The following is a 20,667-nucleotide window of genomic DNA, read 5'->3' on the forward strand; positions in this document are numbered from 1 at the left end:
GGGTAGGACCACAGTTCAACCCACAACAGTAACCTATCTCTTTAGTTTCTGGTTTATTCTCCCTGTACTTTTTCTGTACAAAGGAAAAAATTACATACATATTTTTCTTGTATCCCTTCTTTCTTACATTTAGGATAGCATACTATAGATGCTTTTTGCATGTTATTTTAGATTTATTTATTTGAGAAAGAGAACACAGGGGAGGGCAAAGGGAGAGGGAGAAGCAGGCTTCCTGCTGAGCAGGTAGCCCAATGTGGGACTTGATTCCAGGACCCTGTGATCATGACCTGAGCCAAAGGCAGATGCGCAACTGACTGAGCCACCCAGGTGCCCCATTGCATGTTATTTTTCACTCAACAGTATATCCTGGATATCACTCTGTATCAGTTTTATGGAGCTCTTCATTCTTTTATAGAGCTGCTTAGTATTAAATTTTATAGATGAACTATAGCCTAATCAGTCCCCTATGAATGAGCATTTATTTTTCTTTTTCAAATTTTTATTTAAATTCTAGTTAACATACAGTGTAATATTGGTTTCAGGAGAATTCAGTGATTCATCACTTACATACAACATCCAGTGCTCATCATAAGCGTCCTCCTTACTACCCCTCACCATCTAGCCCACCCCCCCCACTTCCCTCCATCAACCCTCAGTTTGTTCTCTATAGTTAAGAGCCTCTTATGGTTTGCTCCCCTCTTTTCCCCTTCCCCTACGATTATCTGTTTTCTTAAATTCCACATATGAGTGAAATCATATGGTATTTTTCTCTGACTTATTTCAATTAACATAAGACACTCTAGCTCCATCCACATTGTTGCAAATGGTAAGAGTTCATTCTTTTTGTTGACTGAGTAATAGCCCAGTCCCCTATGAATGAGCATTTAGATTTGTAGTTACCAGCAATATTGCAATGGATAACCTTGTGCACCTCTATTTTCACATTGTTGGAAGTATGCCTGCAGGATAGTTTCCTAGGCGTGTTATTGCTGGGTCACTTTGCATATGCAGTTCTGGTAGGTATTGCCTAATTCTCTTTGCAGTTTGCATTCCAACCAGCACCATGTGGGAGTGCCTGTCTCCCCACAGCCCACAGACCGTATTGTTATACTTAGTTGTTCTTGACAATATCGTAGGTAAGAAGTGGTTTCTCAGTGTTGTTTAATTTGCATCTCTCTCATTATGAGTGACTCTGAACTCTTTTTCATAGGTTTGAAAAATACCTTCTCCATTTTTTCAATTGTCCTTTGTCCCTTATTTGCCATTTTTATTGAGATGTAATGCATACACCAGAAAAGTCATGCCTTTCAAGTATACAATTCAATGGTTTTAATAGAGCCACAGAATTCTGCAACCATCAACCCAATCTAACTTTAGGACATTTTCATCACCCCCAAAACAAACCCTGTATCTACTCCCCATTCTTCCCCACCCCAGGCATCCGCTAACCACTCTCTGACCCCTATGGTTTTGCCTAATTTTGACATTTCATATAAATGGAATTACACAATGGTGGTTTTTTGAGACTGCCTTCTTTCACTTAGCATGTTTTCAGGGCTCAGTCATGTTGTAAAATGTATCAGTATTAATTTTTTTATTGAATATTCCATTATATAAATATATACTATTTTGTTTATTCGTTAGATGGACATTAGGTTGTTTCCACTTTTTTGGCAGTGGTGAATAGCACCATTTATTAAAATGTCCATCTTTGCCCTAGGATTTGAGATGCCACTTTTTTTTTTAAAAAGATTTATTTGAGAGAGAGACAGCACAAGAAGGGGGTGGGGGGCAGAGGGAGAAGCAGATTCCCTGCTGAGCAGGACCCCTGACCCAGGACCCTGGGATCATGACCTGAGCCGAAGGCCGACGCTTAACTGACTGAGCCACCCAGGCGTCCCTGAGATGCCACCTTTGTAATGTCTACTAAATTTCCATATGTACTTGGGTATATATCTGGGCTTCTTTTTCTATTTCCCTGGTCTGTTGGTCTTAGCGGCACTGCCACTTTTTTTTTTTTTTAATTTTGAGTATCTCTACACCCAACGTGGGGCTCAAACTCACAGCCCCGAGATCAAGAGCCACAGGCTCTACTGACTGAGACAGCCAGGCACCCCCACACTTTTAATTACAGAGGATTTATAGTATATTCTAATGTCTGGTAGGGCTAGTCATCTCTTGTGCTTTTTCAAGTGTTTTTTGGCTATTTTTGCATTTCTGTTTTTCCATGTGAAGTAAAAAAGCTTTTTGGTATTGCATTCAATTTTAAAATTAACTTAGGAAAAAGGACATCTTTATAATGTTGAGTCATCCTGTACAAGAACAGAGGGTGTCTTTCCATTTGTTCAAAAATGCCTTGTCAGCAGTGTCAAACTTTATTTTAAAATTGCTTTTCAATTACTCGAGGGGCTGTGTTGAGTCCTTAGGAATGTGAGGCCATGCAAAACAGACAGCATACGCCACATTCTACGCAGAAAAAAGACCACGGTCTTAAGTGCTGATATGACTCACATAGTAAGTGATGTTTTAAAACCCCGTAGCCTGATTGACCAATGCCTTTGATGAAACTTTATCAATGTCAGCTGTAGAGGGATGGTTTGGGCAGCCAGGAAATGCCAGAAATACAGGATTGTTTTCTTTCTTGGATCTTCCTCTCAGGGCTCTGTGGGGAGCCAGATTTTTCCCACCTAAACCATAAAATTTCTTGAGAAAGAGAAACAGTGTCTCTCTTGAAGAGGGGGAGGGGAAGGCTGATAGAACCAGTGAAGTCAGTGATCTGAGACACACAATTTCAGAAGAGTGGGGAGGAGAAAAGAATAAATTTTGTAGCCAGGACAGCAAAACCCTTGTAATGGAATAACCAGGCATTGGGTGTATAGCAGAAAGTTTACAGATATACGCGCCCTCCTTCTTACTCTCCACACACCCACAGAACACCTAGAATGACTGAAAAGAACCGATCAGGACATAGAAAACAAGGTCCGGGGACAGAACAAAGATGCTGGCCCAGCCATCCTCGCCAGACGATCTTTTAGCAAACCCTCCGTGTAAGTGAAACCAAAGCACCTGGATACATTCGATTTCTAATTAGTTGTAATGTTTAACTATTTAGAACGTTTTATCCATTACTGATACTTGTTATTCTAAGAGTACTGTTTACTACCAGTACCAGTTTGAGAGCCTAAGAAGAGAATAGGAAAAAATGCAAATCTGGTTAGTTCCTATCGCCCACTAGCCCCTGGCACAGGGACAGACAGCCTGCATCTCCTTTACCTACACCTGCTCTATCTAGAAGGGAGGCAGGGTCCTGGCCCCGAGACTGATATTCCCGATGCGGGGGGTGTCTCCAAACCTCACCTGTAGGTCAGAGGCAGTGAGATTCAGGTGAGCTCACAGGCCTAGATACAAAGTTCTGAAACACTAGCAAGCCTGGGTCAGGGGACCACCCAAAGAGGCTGACCTCACTCCTAGATCCAAGTCTGCTCCTAATTTACTCTGAGACCAAAGGCAAACCCTTGCTGTGTTTTGTTTTACCTTTTTGATCTGTCAGATGAGAATCCTGACACCTGCCCTACACATTCTCCTGGCATTGAATAAAGTGCGACAATAAATAAAAATACATTAAAGAGAATTAAAAGTGCCACTGAAATGTAAGGGACTCTAGAATGGTTCAGTGAACTCTGTGTTCTAGCAATTTCCAGTGTCCTAATTAGGAAGAGAGGGAACAATTAGATAGCTTTCAAACATTCGTCATGGATTAAAAAATATCCTCTCAGGCTGAGTCACTGTGCTGACCAGGGTTGTATGTATGTTAGATTTGTTTTTTTAGATTTGTATTTATTTATTTGACAGAGACAGAGACAGTAAGAGAGGGAACACAAGCAGGGGCAGAGGGAGAGGGAGAAGCAGGCTTCCTGTCGAGCAGGGAGCCCGATGTGGGGCTCGATCCCAGGACCCTGAGATCATGACCTGAGCTGAAGGCAGCCACTTAACAACTGAGCCACCCAGGCGCTCCTGTTAGATCATTTTAAAAGGGCTGAAAAAAAAAAAAAATCCGTGTTGCACCAGTTGAAGAGATTTCTGAGTCCCCAAAACCCGGCAAAGAGACTTGGGAATAGGGCCATCCCCACAGTGCTGGCAGGGGAGGCCAAGAAGATGAAGAGGTGAGTCAGAGGGAAAAAGTTATTGTCACTCTGGAAAAGATTCTGTAGACTCACAGAAGAGTAGTGCCTGGTATATTTAACTAGGGAACCAGTATAATTAAAGAAAACCTCACATTTATGTCTGACCCTCTTGGTGTATGCATGTTTGTTCTCTGAGTTCATGCCCAGGAATATTATCTTCTGAGGAACTCAATACTTGGAAGTATTTTGCAATGCAGAGATTTGTGAAATACGTCTACACAAAAGTCTCCGGTGAAGTCTCAGGCAGACGAAGTAATCGAGTGGTCCACACTGCAGCTACCACCACCAGCATCGCTCACACCAGGAACTCTGCCCTGGCCATTTCTCTCGGTCTGAGATTGATTTCAGGTAAACTGCCCCAGAGAAATGGGTGAGACTGGGGATATGGGTCTTTTAGAACCATAGCGCCTCATTTCAGGGCGCTTTTCCAAACTAGGGGACGTGTCCCTTTTCCCTCCCTCTATCAGTGTTGGAACAGGTCGTATTTCAGTCACACGCTACTATGAGTTCATTTGGGGTCAGGAATCTTTTGTCCTTTGTGTTATAATTTCAATCTTCTAAGTATGGAAGTGGAAGGTCTTATTTCAGACTTGAGCAAATGGGTGTGGGGGGCTGTCTGGTTGCCCTTGCGCCTCACCACTTCTACGGGGGAGGCCAGGCCCCAGAGGGAAATAAATTTAGTTATTTAGGTACTTGAGGGTCACTTGGGGTAAACGGGTAGAGAGGAGGGGCTTTCAGGCCTCCCCTCCAGAGCTTGCTGCCTTACCTGCTCCCCCTCCCAGAGTGCCCAAGGCTTGGTCCACCTAGCTCTTGAGACAACACAGGCTCCGTTCTTGTCCCTGCTGGACAGCGGGCTCCCCACCTCCTCTGTACTCTCCTGAGCTCCTTAGCTCACCTGGAGCCTCCACTTCCTCTCCCCAACACTTCCCCAAGGTCTCGGAGCCCGCCCCAGGGCCTGTTTTAGTTTCTCCACCCACTTACGCTTCCCGTGGATTTCTAGAGTTTTCCTCATCCGCGCAACCGGCGGAGACCGGAGGGCCATAGCTCCAGCCTGCCGGCACCTGGATGCTAATGTGTAGCAGACTGGGCAGGGGGACCGAGCCAATTGAGGCAGGGTCTCAGGTGGGAGGGAGCAAACTGAGATCTGGGCCGGCACAGGGAAAATTGGGAGTGGGAGCCCCAGTCATCAACAAGCATCAGGCTGCAGGTGTGTGCACACTTGTGCGTGGGGGAGGGGGTGGAGCGCGCATCGGCACCCAGGAGAGAAAGCTGGTGGCAATATTTACAGGTCCTGCAATACCTAACAAAGAAGGAAGAAAGATCCAAAAGCTGGGTTTGGGCTAGAAAAACACTACCAATTATATTGTTTATAGTCTTCCCCCAGTCATCCAAATGGAATCATTTATTCTATTAATTACAAAGTATAATACAATTATCCGACTTGGTATTTGGTAATATGGATCAGCTTTCCTGGTTTGCTGCACACGTAATATGGTCTCTTCACAGGCTCACAATTTTTTGCCGATGACCTCCAAATCTTTACCCACTTTCAGACCCACAGCTGCCGACCAGAGGCCCCCTGTGATATCACCATGTGCAAAGTCCACAGTTCTCCAGATTCTGTACCTGGAGCAGCATGAGACCCACCCAGTTGCCCCCGTCTGGATGTCAGAGTAGGCGCAGCTAGACTCCTGTCTGCTCTGCTTGCCCCTCTCAGCACAACAACAGGGGCCGATTCAACCTCCCACCGCTCGCCACACCCACGTCTCAACCCTGGGTTCAGGTGCTACCATCTCTCTCCTGTGTCACTGGAATGTTCTCTCCACCAGCACCTGCCCTGAAGTCTTGCTACCCCTACATAGGTAGAACAAAGCCCTCTCAAGTTTATGCCAAATCCTACACTGTTGGCTTGTTGAATAGCTTCCCTACCATTGACTGGATAAAGTTGGGATTCCTTAGCCTTTTACAATCAAACCCCTATTTCTCCAGTCCAATATAATCTCTGTTATTTTACTCATTGGGAGTAACTCATAATTATCTCTGGTGAGTCTCTTGTTTTATTTCACTCTTTCTGTTTCATGGGCCACACGCACTGCTGAAAATTAGAGGGTTGGTTCCAGTTCAAAGCCTTTGGCTGGACTGAGCTCTCAGCCAGAAGTTCTCCATCTGCAGCCTATTAGCCCTCCAGTTAGCATTTTGTTATTCTCCTTGCACCAGAAAAAACAAACAGATGTCTCTCCCACAGTCTCTGCCTCCCCTGCAATGTCAAAGGAGTCCTTTCCCAGGTGGCGCCCTGCGACCCCATGGCACTCCCTCGTCTGCAGTGACCTTACCCTGCCAGTTGTCCAGTCTTACTTTTGCCCTCCCCTAACTTTCTGGCTGTTTCTTTCTGATAAACCACCCCCTTCTCTGTCCCTGTCTTGGTGAGGATCTTCCAAGATCTCAGATGTAGAGCTTCACCCTGGATGCTGGTTTCCAGCGGTTCCCATATATTTGCTTCTGCCCACAGCTTCTGTGGCCTTCAGTATGGGACACCGTTGGGGACAACATCAGCACTAGAAAGCAGTCTTGGGTGTGATGTGGGGATTTAGTCTCCTTCGCCATAATCCGCATCAGATTTCTCCCGAGGCTTCCCTAGCAAACATACAATCTAAGTGGGAACAGTGCGTTTACAGTGTGAACACAGTTGCCCTTTCAACCAGACTGCCATTCTTAAGCTCCTAAATATAAAATTTGGAATGGCCACAGAGCAACGGTCTGGAATGTTGCTTTGTTTTCAACATTTAGCTCTCTTGGAGGAACTTCTTCCACGTCTCTGGAGTTGCCTGGAGAAAGTAAACTCATTTAGCACCTTACCAGGTGAGCTACTTCTAGCTGCTTCTCGAGTCCCTTATACTGTGTGGAAGCATGGCCTAGGCCCATTGCTTCTAGTGCTGTCCAGTATAGTGGCAGCAGCTACATATGGGCTATTTGAAACGTGGCCAGTCTGGATTGAGATATGCTGTAAGCATAACATATATACTGCATTCCAAAGACTTAGCCCCCCAAAATGAAAAATATTTCACTAGCAATTTTATATTGCTTGCATGCTGAAATGATAATATTCTCTCTCTCTCTCTCTCTGTATATATATAGGGTTAAATATAATATATTATTATAATAAACTCACTTATCTCTTTTTACTTTTTAAAATGTGCTACTAGAAAATTTAAATTTTTCTACTGGGTAGTGTGTTATATTTCTACTGGATAGTGCTGGACAAGGCCTTGGCTCTGGGTGGGGTCTTAAATGTCTTAACATACCTCCCAAAGTCTTATAGTATGTGCTGCATGTTCCCTTTTTTTCCTGCCCAGGCAATGCTCAAATTAGTAGTTAGAAGTCTTGATGATAAATCCCAAATTCCAATCCACATTGTTCCCAGATGGCAACGGGGCAGGTATGTAAATTGAGTCCCTGGGGCAACCCCAGATATTCAGAGTCCTAGTAGTGACTGAGTTCGTAGAGCTTTCTTTCTTTGCTCCTCAAACTTTTTTTGAAGTAGAAGACAAGGATACGACCTTACTGAATCCCTCCGAGCTTAAAATCACACATCAACACACATTCACAAGCATTACGCCATGACATTAAACAGCAATACTATGGAAGCAAACCCAGTTGGCTGCTACCCATTCATCCCTGAGAAGTTGGCCATCCCTTTGGAGGGCCAAACAAACTAGTTCACAGCCATCGATTCTGGAAGAATATTTGTGCTACCCTTGGGCTAAGGCCCAGGGACTGAGTATTAACAAAGTCATTAATCTGGACTGTATTTTCGAGTCTAGCATCAATGAAAATCCTGTTTGTTTAAACTGGGATTATCCTTAGCTCACTGTGCTCATCACCTCTCTTTAATTTGAGAGAATATGCCTGAGTTTCTCATTTATAAAATATGCGTATTAAAGAAAAACAACTCTCAGGAAGGCATGGGGTTTGCCTTCATAACAATCAGTTATTTTTCGTAGAGGAATGTAAGTCAGAACCTCAACGATGAATTGAGCATACTCATGGTTAGCTTCCCAAGAGGAAAAAACTCTGCTCCGGAGTTGGGTGACTGCACAGGACCTCTTGGTTACCAGGGTGTCTGCAGATGCCCTTGCACTTCTCCCCAGAGACCAAAGGCCCCCCCGCAGAGATCAGGAATTCTGGACTGTGAACAGCTTTCTTCCTTTCTCAGCTCCATGCTGGCTCGGACCTACCTCATCATCCTGAACATGATTTTACTGGGAATACCAACCCTTCAAGCAAATAAAAAAGAGCAGCTATGATTTTTTTTATTTCTCTCTTTTTTTTTAAAGATCTTATTTATTTGACAGAGAGAGACACAGCTAGAGAGGGAACACAAGCAGGGAGAGTGGGAGAGGCAGAAGCAGGCTTCCTGCGGAGCAGGGAGCCGGATGCGGGATGCGGGGCTCGACCCCAGGACCCCAGGATCATGACCTGAGCCGAAGGCAGACGCTTCACGACTGAGCCACCCAGGCGCCCCTATTTCTCTTTATATAATAAGGAGGCTCCTAAGGATGAGCTGAATCTAATTTCAGGCCAATCCAACCTTGATGCCACTGAATAAAAAAGGAAACCAGTGGCTCGCCCGAGAACACTGATTTGTGAATTACCAGCTGCCGAAGTTGAATCTTACCAGTGGATATTAGCATCAGTTCAGCTACCTGGCACTTCATCGACAGTGAATGGAAAACTGAACCGTGCACTCTAAAATTAGATATATTTCAGTGTTTTTCAAGTTGTATCTCCACAAGCCTTTGCTATTCTTTTTTTTTTAAGATTTTATTTATTTATTTGACAGAGAGAGCGAGAGAGCACCAGCAGGGGGGACAGGAGAGGGAGAAGCAGGCTTCCCGCTGAGCACAGAGCCTGATGCGGGGCTCGATCCCAGGACCCTGGGATCATGACCCGAGCCGAAGGCAGGCGCTTAACCATCTGAGCTACCCAGGAGCCCCAAGCCTTTGCTATTCTTTACCTTTACCTTTATGGGAGGCAGAATTTCCAGTAATAGCCCCCAACAGTTAAGTGTCCAATCCCTGCAATGTGAATGTCAGATCTCCCTCCTTGATTGTGTTATGCCTATGGCACAGTCAGCCTTCAAAGGGGGACATTATCCAGGTGGGCTTCATCGCTTCAAGTGAGCCTTGAAAAGTAGAGAACGTTCTCTACCTGGTGGCAGAAGGGGACATCGGGGAGATTCCAAGCTTGAGGATTCCACACACCACTGCTGGCTTGAAGATGGAGGTGGCATCTAGAAGCTAAGAGTGGCCCCTAGCTGACAGCCAGGGAGAAAATGGGGACCTTAGACCCATAGCCACAAGGAATTGGATACTGTCAACAACCCGAGGGATCATGGGAGCGTATAAGAACCCAGCTGGTTGGCACCTTGATTTGGGCCTTGGGAGATCCTAAGCAGAGAACCCTGCTGAGCCAATGTGGACTTCCTTACCTACTGGATTGAGATAATGAATGAGTGTTGATTTTAGCTGCTAAGTGTGTGGTCACTTATTTCGCCACAATAGGAAACTAGACAAGCATGGTAATTTGTTTGTTGGATCCCATAGCTTTCCTGATTTTGTTGTGGTTCATAATCCACTGAGTTGACAAGCTGTGTGGCCTCAGGTGAATTGCTTGTCCTTCTTGAGCCTATAAACCCTGCCTCACTGAGTTTTTATGAAGATTAAATGGGATCCACGTAAAGTGTTTACTGCAGCCCCCGGTGCTCAGCAGGATCTCAGTCAAGCTCTCTCTCTACTGTGTATTTATATAGTTCCCCGTGTCGCCCTCCGTACAGAGCTTCCTGCATGTTGTCGCACAGAGCCAGGGACCCTGTAGGTGCTCAGAACATGTGGGCTGGGTTGTATGCAGAAACAGTATTCATCAGATCATCATATTCATCAAGTATTTGTTTTGGGAAACGCACATATTAAACAGATGTATACGAGATAGGCTGTCCTCAAGCTGCCCAAAAGTCTGTAGGAGGGAATTATGCAAACAAAGCATTGCAACACCGTGCTATTCATGGTATTCATGCTGGGGCCGCAGCACCTTTCCTCTGGTCTAAGAGAGACTCTCAGGTACCCACGAGGGGTGAAGGATGCTGGGAGAGCCGGGGTGGAAGAGGCTGCAGTCAGCAGGGGCTGGACAGAGGCCTGGTTTGGGGGGAGCACAGGGTGCCTGGGTGGGCTGGGAGGGAAGGTGGGAGGGCAGCCTGCATGTCATGCCAATGGGCTGGGCTTCAGGCTTCGGGTCCCGGGGAGCTTTCCGAGGTTCTTCGGCAGAGCAACCTGATTGGATTTACATGCTAGAAACAGTGGTGTGGGATGGAGGGCCTGCACAGGATGGATCGCAGATGAAGAGACTGGAAGAACCCAACAGGCAGCTAATTTAGTGCTACTCTTTAACTTCCAAGAAAAATACACACAAATCTACTGGAGCCCTTTATCTATAGCGCGGCCCTGAGATTCGAACATTTAGTTTAATGTCCTTTATAAGAGGAATGTGTCTGCCCCTGGTGGCCTGCAAAGCCAAGTTTTCCTGTACAGGGAGGCGTAGCGTGGGCTCATTTCTGCGGAGCTGGTTAGCCCTGAAGGGGCAGAAGCGGAGAGGGAAGTGGGCTGACTCCCAAGGATTAAAAGCTATGGTCTGGATTTTTAGCACAAACAGGGGGCTGGAACCTTCCAGGGGTTGGCTTGAGTTAGTTTGGGATTCCCTTCGAACTGGGAAACTTCCAGGTGCATAGAGGAAGGAGGAAATGATACTTACTTCTGCATTAGTGCTTGGAACTCCTTCTTTCATAGAAACAAGTTTATAAATAATGGTTTGGTTACAAGCTGGCTTCTCCACAGAGCGACAGCCTGTCTGAAATCCAGTCCATTTGTAACTTTGTTATTATATTCTCTTCTGGATCTTTCACTAACAACCAGGCTTTTGGAATATGACCTGTTTGTAAAGCGGAGATTATCTGGGATTATGAATTTATAATCATGCCAATTCATCAGACACACATTCAAGGTGGTCTTGAGAATTCCATATGTGGCTGCAAAGGACCAGACCAGAAGCTATCTCCCAGAATACTGGCTTGGAAAATTTCTGTTTGAAAATGAATCACAGTGGGGCGCCTGGGTGCCACAGTCAGTTGAGCGACTGACACTTGGCTTCAGCTCTAGTCATGATCTTGGGGTTGTGAGATTGAACCCCGCATCTGGTTCTGCGCAGTCTCTTTCCTTCTCTCCCTGCCCCACCCTGCCCCCATGCTCTCTCTCTCTCTCTAAAATAAACTTAAAAAAGAGAGAACCTTTAAAAAATAAAAATAAAAATGAATCAGTTTTTGTTTTTCTTAGAATAGAACTTTATTTGTGGCATCAAGATTTTTAAAAATGATTTTATACTTTAAAGTATGCAATAAATTTGTACATTAATCTTGATATATATTCACCATATGGGAAGATTTTTAAGAACAATCAAATGGTTTATAATCAAAACAAATTGTGTTTAACTTGATAATTATGTAGAACAATTTCAGCATTATAAATAAAAAATGAAAACAAATACCACTTAAATTTGAGTTAGGATGAAATGCATTTGTTTTACAATTTTATGTCTATTTTAAAGTTCGTTTGATTACAGAGAAAATATAGGCTAAAATTATGTGCTCATAATTTCTAGAAAAATAGAACGTCCTTGCTTTATGAAAATGACTCTATTTACTCTCCAGCTGTAGAGTGCATTTGAGACACTTTTTTATCTGGGATGAGAGGCTGTGTGGCTTGATACAGGTTCCTTCCAGACCCCAGCCTACACCTCGAGACGAAGGGGATGATGGTCCGTGGCTGGGAGCTGTGGGAGTGTCTGGTCTCATTAACACCTTGTTTTATCTGAGTCACAGGATCATCCAAGTAAGTATTAGGGAAAGCAAGCTTTATATTTTCTTTAGCTCTGATCTGCTCTGATATTTCACAGAAATGATACTTAAAACATATGTGGTAAGATCCTGTTTCAACAAAAATAGTTTTCACATTAAGTTCTCTATAATGAGGACATTTCAAAATGCATTGGCCCATATTAATATTACTTTGCTGATGTGGAGAAAATGAATTCTGATGGTATATATAAACACACACACACATATTCAATATCAGAGATGTTCCTACTTCTTTGTCTATTAGGAGACATTTTATTTTTAAATGAAGAGATTCTTCTTTGGGAGTGTAGCTGGTGTGCATACCTGATTTGACAAAATCTGATGGTCAGCACAAAGTACAAAGCATCTTCTGATTGTATCATACTTTACAAAGTGGCTCTCTGGAGCTTATAACAAGCTTCCCTGATGACGAGTGTGGGTGTGATTGTTCTCGTTTGACAGGTGAAAGAACAGGAGTCCAGAGAGGTTAAGTAAATTGCTTCAGTTTCAACAGTTGGTAAGTGATAAAACTAGTACTACATCTGGTGGCCTTGCCTGAATGCTGGGGTGAAGATGAAACACAGGGTGCACTCATCTGTCCATTACTTTCCCTTGGCCCCGCTGGAGATGTGGTGTTTGGAAAGTGGTTTTGCTGCTGTCCCATTTGAGATCTTTAGCAGGTGCCGACAGGTACCCCACGAACTTAAACCAATAGCCAGCTGCAGTTCTTACAACTCTCCGAGTATACATATGTATTTAAGAAGATTCATAACATATATTTACAATTATTCCTAAATCGCCAAGACATCATACTGAGAAATAGGTTTAACTTTTTGCAAGAGCGTTTTCTATGTCATCATTCGAATATACACATGAAACATATAAATACAAGTCTTGGCAAACTTTATCCATGCAGGTGCACAGAGCACTTTCCCTTTTGCCTCTTTCTGCTCACCCCTACTTTGGATTGTTCACAAGTTCATTTACATGTCCATAAGTTCCTGGAGGTGAGGCCTGAGCTAGCTTTCTCTGAAGCGCACAGGTCTTACTCCAGGGCCTTCCGCAGGGCTAGGCACACAGCAGGCATTCAGCACACATTTGTTGAATGCATGCGCGTGATTTGTATGTACTTCAATTTGGTTAAAGTAGGATTCTGCTTGTAGCATTTTTCTTAGAGAGTTTTGGATTTATAGTAAAACATCATTTTCATAGTAAACAGTATTTTTTAAAAAGTGTAAGAAATACAGTAATAAATTTAATACAAATTATGCATTATAACAATTCTTTGGTTATTTTTAACAAATTATTTGGTTTTTCTGACTAAAGAGAGATACTAAAAATATAAAAATGCAACCACAGAAATTAGCTTAATCTGTAAACATAATAAACATGTTCTGTAAACATATTTACTACATAATTGGGCAAGTGTAAAGAATGACTAGTAAAGGCAAGTACTATACATTTAACTTAGCTCTTCAAGGCATATTTAGAAATACTGCTCTGCGGAGCTTTAGTGTAATGTCCGAAGAAGGAATTCTTTTACCTTAAACAGGAAGGAGTGCTGACTATGCCAGTGAATCAAAAGGATATACAGGCAAGATGGAGGCGTTAATACTTTTCACACTTTGCGAATCTGAATTCGCTTCATGTCTTATAAACCACCTCGTTTAGTAAAGCTACATATTAACAAAAGCCAAATACTTTTAAAATGAAGAAGTAAACAATTTTTTTTTTGCAAGTGAGTCAGTGGACTAAAAAGATAGGTAACACATTTTCCAAGGTTTTTTTTCAAAAATCTGGGCAGTAAGGTGAAGTAGGCAGGTCTACAGAATAATAATAGCTGTAGGCATCATGAAGTATATTGTAGTTTAATCAATATTAAAGTATTCTTTTCCAAATTTCAGTTTTCCTTCTCAAAAAGCATCCAACTTTTCACACATGACACTTATCACAAATATTTCACAGTTATAATTTCAGTAGTTTAAGGAAGATCTGCCTGGTAAATACTGTAAAAGAGGTAAATGTTAAGGACACAACTCACTATTTCAGGCACATGGGATTTAAATCCTAGAGTGGGAACTCTAAAGATGGAAAGAAACAGCTGTGTCAATGCAACATACTGTTGTAAAAATGAATGAAATAATGGTAAGGTTGTCAAACTCTTTCTTCTAATGCTTTTATATGATTTTTCTCCAGTATCTGGGAAGAAACAAAGGCCAAGTTTTAGTAGTTCCCTGGAAAATTTTAAGTCAAGATTTTGCTTATACAAAAGTGGCAGTGAAACACTCTAGATTGTTATTTGGAATCTAATCGACGCCATCAAAGCCCTGAGTGTTCTCAATTGCCATCTGAAGTTTATCCCATAATTCTTCAAATGATTCATAGGGCGGCAAGTCCAAGCGGTTAAAGCTGAAAGAACAGTGAGGACCTGGTTAGGACAGACACTGACAAAGCAAGTGCCACGACGGCCAACAGGACCGCTGCTATTCATGGTATGTTCCACCCACAACACTAGAGGACATTATATCACCGGAGACAAGGAAGGTAACAGCACTGGGCGCTAGGCATGGACTAATCCCACGACTTCTTGGCGGGGTCCTCTCACTCCCATCACGACCTCCAAATGCCTGGGGTCCTCTGTTATTTTAACCTCCAAAAGGGAATGTTCTAGCTTCTCTTGGGATGGCCCATCATTCATGCGATGGAGGGCAACACATGGTCAACGGCTGAGATGAGCCTCTCCACTGTTCAGCTACCCAGACTTCAAGCCCAGGCCTGGCTGGCAAAGATGCACCTGTTCCTGTGTTGCTGTTTCTGCCTCTCCCCCCCGCACCCCCCATAGCTGCCATTGACACAGCACAGAGCGGGCTACACCTTCTGTCCCTAGACTGTTAGAGGAGCTTCACTCTCTGAAAACTTGTTCTCTAAATGTTGAAAAAACTGCTTACCATGTGTGGGCTCGTGGCAGCTTTTCCGGGGAACCCCACTGTTCAACTGTAAATGACTGTGGTCCATTTGAGCCTGTAAGGAATAAGAGTTGCTGGGGTCTCATCTATTCTTTATAGGAATTCCCTAGAATTTCACAACTCATTATTTCCAATGTAGAACTTAAATGTCCAGAGAACAAGTTTCTTTGAACTCCAAAGAAATGAAGGCTGTCCCGTCCTCGATGGCTTCATTGTCCAGCCACAAGATGAAGATTCCTCTTCATCGGCTCCTCTGTGGCCACCGTCTCACTCTGCCTCTAGGGTGGCAGGCCTGACGGGACTTTTGAAATTTTCCTAGCCCTGCGCTTCCCTAGGACCACCTCCTTCATAGGTACACAGAGAAAATGAGGCATTTCTTTCTTTCTTCAGTCCCACCAAAAATAGCTTTAATTTTTCTCTGATTATCTAATCTCACTGCAAGAAAATTAAAGCAATAGAGAGAAATATAATGAATGGTCTCAAAGTCCACTATTAAATCTGAGTAAACATTCTATTGTGAATCGTTTTGCACATGTGCACATATATATATATATGGAATCTTGTGTGCAGGTGATGTTATCCATGCTACATTTTTCTTTTATTATGGACACTTTCAGAAGCTCTTTTTTTCCTCTGGAGTTTTCACTTAGCTCTCCCTTCCCCCAATTCTCAACATTCCTCCAACCACCCAGGTAATTGGTGCTGACAACCCGATGTAGAACCTTCCATACTTTTCCCCGAGTCTTATAATCATAGCTAATTATGCGTGGGAGTGTAACTGCCAGAAGCAGCACTAAATATACTGGATATTCTTGATATTACAGTTTTCTCAAAAAACATTGCTTTTCACACAACACACATCACATATCATAATTATGTTCACAGTTAAAATTTCAGTATCTTTGTCATTGTTTCCCATACATGGGATCATATATATTTCCCTGCCTCTTGATCCTCTCACCTAAATGACCCATTGTGAAAACTTCCTCTAAGTCAACCAATACAAACCTTACACACTTTTTATTGGCTAGAGAATACTGTATTACAATATTAACATTTTGAAGCAACTTCTTCTTTTTGAAAATGCATACGAATTTGAATTATATTCTAATACTTCCAATCTGGCTCCATGCGTGGTTATTTCCCCCAAATTCCAAACAATTCACGCAATCAGTGGATGGCCATAGGCCTGGACTGCACAGAAGAGGGATGTGGAGCTAGACATGGAAAGAGGTGTTTGGCTGGCCTTGCTCTTTCCCCACTGTAACTGGCTAAAATATAGGAGAAGTGAAAGGAAGGGGGAAGTCATGGGAAACCACTGAAAAGACAAAGGCAAAGAAATCCAATTAGGCAAGAAGGGGTGCAGGGGTTAGCACAGAGCTCCTGTCTTGTTCTTCTCACTGTGCGTGGTGACTCTAGGCGGGATGGCAGATGCTTTACAGGTTCTGCAAAATATGCATGAAGCTTAAGGAGCCCAGGTTTGCCAAGGAGACCCACGGGGCTAGTGATCCCATCAGACAGCAACAGCTTTCTCTGTGCGTGAGAAATCCAGCTCAGCAATGACTGAGGCGGAAGTCGTGACTTATCGTTCCCAGAACAATTCTAAACTTCGTTGTTGCTCTGCATGGGGCTCCCCAGAGAGCCCCTTCCCTGAAAGATTTGTTCTTCATAGTATCTTTAAAAGCAAGTAAATGTCATTCCAATACAGAGATATTAACTGATTTGAGGTGATTTACATCAGAAACAGCAGGTTTCTTGTTTTGTTTTTTTACAAAAAACACCTCTAGTGCTATGAGATATATCCACTGGAAAACAGTTTGCTAGGATATGCAGAATTCCACTTTATAGAAAACTGCATTAGTAGTAACTATTCTGAATATTGGAAGATACGTGCAGTCTTATCACCAGTCCTGCACAGCCCCCCACACACCACACACACATGCACGCACATATACACACAGAGTCCATGATCAAATAAGTTTTGGAACCCCCTCTTTTTTTTTTATAGTAAAGGTTCTGAATGAGTCCCAAAGAAATCTACTCAATTTTGTTTAGTCCAGTATTTGCCCCAAATGTATTCCACTATGGAACTCTTTGTTCTCTGTTGTACACTTACTAACATTCTGTGGGACATTACATGTTGCCCTAAACCATCACCCTAGAGACATGCTTTTTCTGTGATGGGATATGTAGTGGGAATCAAATTTAAAACTCAAGAATGGAAAGGAACTCGAGCGATTTCATGTTTTTTCCTTTGGTATCCGATTAGAAGGTGTACGTATATTCTGGCCTACTTCTGTGTATCAAATCCAAACATTTAAAAATCTTAATTCTTTTTTTTATTAAGCTCAGTGTTTGTATAAATGATAGAAGCTTGACAAGTAATCATCAATGAAAAAGACAAGTGGCATCACTCCATTTTTAAATGATGTGTGAAAAACCCTTACCATATAGTTCAGCAAATCCATTCATGGGCACTCGAGAGGTGCCAGTGACAAACTGAAGTAATCTTATTCTTTTTTCTGAATCCATCATTAGAACAGCCTGAATAAGAGAAAAAAACAGCATTTAGGAATATCACTGGGAAAAAAGTAACAGCACTATCCTGAAAAATATGTTATCAGAATTTAGTTACAGTATTAATGATCAGTTATTACATTTACATGTGTTTCTGGGTGGCTTACAAAGTTCCTGGAAACTTCATTTCTGAGGCTACATGGTAACTCTCTAGAATGAGATCATAGCCTAATAAAGTGACAAAAATATCTTCTTGGATGTGACTCATGGCTTTTTAAAAATTTATATTTACAGATATTATTGCGTAACATACACATGTCTTGATTAGATGGAAAGTCACATTTAAGGAGCCATGCAGGAGTCCCAGGGAACACCCAGCAGGTTATTACAAGTTCTCTTGAATAGTTTCCATGTTGGTAAGGGACTAAGCGCCCACTGCTGTTGTTCCTGCCATTTACTACATTCTGAACACTGACTTATCTATAAATGTGTATGGAGGATGGAGCCATACCCAGAAGGTAGATGGATACAGTACACCGTTACTTTTTGTCTTATCTCTGTGTAATCCACTAGTATGGTTAAGTATGATTGAATCTGTTGAAAAGGAATTTACGGAAACAGAAGCTTTCAATTACCTTCCAAAACCACTGTATGACTTGATGATTCACACCGTAGCCATTCTTATACTTTGTGTGTTCTCTCCAGTCATTCACATCGACATCTCCCAATCCACACATAAGAAGCTATGCGATAAGAAATGTCAAACTGTAGACAAGAAAAATAATGGGCACAAAAATCCTGTTTGAAAATAAGAATATTTCTTACCTCTAGTTCGTTTTCGTCAAAAATTTTGATGAGATCCTGTGGTATTAGTTCAAAAAATCCCTAGTGGAAAGAATGTATTTTAAAACCTGGTTAGCAGAGTCCATCGACAGCCCTATATGTCAGCCTCTGGATCGCTCTTGGAGAAATCCCACCTACACGTATATTCCTACCACCACACAGTCACGGTTCTTAAGTCAATGGAGGTTTCAATATCGGCAAGAACATGGATGTGTCCACAGTCTGTTCTCTTTCATTGATTCCTCAAAACGGCCATTTTGAAACCTCCCCGCATTTCCCCAACTGCTTCCTCCTCCTCCATGTCATCCCTCCTTTACAGCAGATAACTTTTATTTGAGAGAAAAAACAGAGGTGATGATGGAATTCCCTCAACCTTCTGCCTGCCTGGGTACCAGCCAGCGCTGACATCCATCATGGCCTCCTGCCCATGGCACCGGGGACAGATGCCCCCTTTCTCTCTGGGCTTCATCTGCTTCCCCAAGGGGCTCATCTCACTGAACCTCCTCGTTATTAGCTCACTCTTTCTGCATTTACATTTGTTTAAGCCTAGCTACCTTACAAACAAAACAAAAAAGCAAACCTGTCTTTCTTGTCTTTACCGCCACGTCATTATACCTGATGGAGCCCACGCCGGCCTGTCTCTGCCTCCACCTGCTGCCCTCTGCCCTCCGGGCCCCCACTGCCTTCAAGACAGCGTTGCGGTGAACTCTGATCAATGCTTTCTAGTCAGGTATCTTATCTGACTTCTCTGAACTATGTGACTGTTGAAAACACTGCTGTTCCGGAAACTTCGTCCGCTGTCAATGGTTTTTCTCGTGTCTCTCTCTGCATTTGCTAATTTCTTCGACGTCTCCCTTTCTACTGTCTGTTCCTTCCAGGTTGGTGCTCCCACATCCCCATGGTGGTCATCCACTTTCCCTGTTCTTACTGTTCTTTCCAATTTCCCATCTTACCAAGTCCACAGCTCCAGTACACACAGGCAGATGATCCCCAAATCCATGCTGCCCCCCGCCCAGATCTCTATCCTTTAAAGCACCCTGAGCTACAGTTCTCCCTTGTGAATCCCATTCAGATACACACACAGTGGTCTTCCCGCCACCACCACCTTCGTTCCTGCCCTGATCTTCTCTCACCCGGATCACTGCCGCACCTTCCCGCCCGGCCCTGCTGCTAGTCTTGTCTATCTCTAACTCTCTACACACCACTTCCAGAATGATCTGACTAAAATGTAAATTGAATCCTGGTGTTTTATCGCCACCTTCCTTCCCCTCACTGGACTTCCGCAAAAACCCCAAATTCCCTCTGTTTCCAGTTTAGCAAACAGGCCCTTCTTAATCTGATTCTGCTCAGCTCTTCAGCTCAGTTTGACCTCCTGCCTCATCTTATCCAGTGTATGAACTGCTAGCATGTTCTCCAACATGTGCACAGTCTGTCTTATGGCCAGACTTCACACATGCCCCTCATTATGCTTAAAACTGCACTGCCCTCCTCTGTGTGGCTGGCCAGTTCCTCCAGCCCTTCCCTGGCCCTTCCTGCACCTCTCCCAGCCTGGGTCTCTTCTATGTGCTTACTGAGCACTTCACGCCTGCCTCTATCCACATCACTCTTTAGATTTTCTGCTCCCTAGAGCAGGACCTAGGTCTTTCTGCCTTGTGCAGCACCAGATACATAGCGAGTGCTCAATACTGAATAAATGAAAAGTACGTGATAAATACTGAACGGAAGATTTTAAGTTGGCTTAAGAAACGAGTGCACTGGCAATAGCCTAAATGTCCACCAACAGGGGGAATTTAAATAACTTAGGAATTTATATTGTGAATAAATGCAGCCACAAGGAAGGGCAGTTACGCAGTGTAGGCAGTCTTGACGTGTAAAGATCTCCAATAAATATTTGTTAAGAGAAGAAAGCAAGTCACAAACCAGCATGTACAGTGTGATCCCATGTGGGAAAATAAATGGCCTACTCCACTCTCCCTACGGCACTCTGAACCTTGTTCACCTGTTACTTAAGATGGAGGAGACGTGACTGGGAAAAGGTGAGGAGCAGTGACTGGAGTGAAGGGGGAGCATCAGCATTAACTGTATGGGCCTCTTGGATGACTGAGTTCTAACACCTATTCATTTAAATATTTTTTTTTACTATAAAACTATAACTAAAAGTTGTTTTAAAAAGCCAGTCATCTCTTAGTTCTCAGATGTGATGAGCCCCCAAGAC

General features: G+C 43.2%; 1 protein-coding gene across 6 annotated transcripts in view; it reads right to left on the reverse strand.

The window, feature by feature from the left end:
* Positions 1 to 11,550: 11,550 nt before the first annotated feature.
* The window catches only part of NEDD4 (NEDD4 E3 ubiquitin protein ligase), a 143,497-nt gene continuing 134,380 nt past the window's right edge, over positions 11,551 to 20,667 (reverse strand). For 4 of the 6 annotated variants that reach the window (XM_025884386.2, XM_073877050.1, XM_025884385.2 and 1 more), the window contains exons 25-29: positions 18,435 to 18,494; positions 18,245 to 18,352; positions 17,540 to 17,636; positions 15,075 to 15,147; positions 11,558 to 14,535 (exon numbers count right to left, since the gene is read on the reverse strand). In XM_025884386.2, coding sequence (XP_025740171.1) covers positions 14,433 to 14,535; positions 15,075 to 15,147; positions 17,540 to 17,636; positions 18,245 to 18,352; positions 18,435 to 18,494 — 441 coding nt within the window. In that variant the 3' untranslated portion in view covers positions 11,558 to 14,432. Of the gene's footprint in view, positions 14,536 to 15,074; positions 15,148 to 17,539; positions 17,637 to 18,244; positions 18,353 to 18,434; positions 18,495 to 20,667 lie in introns of all 6 variants that reach the window. The other 2 variants (XM_073877048.1, XM_025884380.2) reach the window with 1 other exon arrangement.

Source organism: Callorhinus ursinus, unplaced genomic scaffold (assembly GCF_003265705.2).
Source record: "Callorhinus ursinus isolate GAN/ISIS: 27379988/994484 unplaced genomic scaffold, GSC_fseal_2.0 scaffold25, whole genome shotgun sequence".
Taxonomy (NCBI): Eukaryota; Metazoa; Chordata; class Mammalia; order Carnivora; family Otariidae; genus Callorhinus; species Callorhinus ursinus.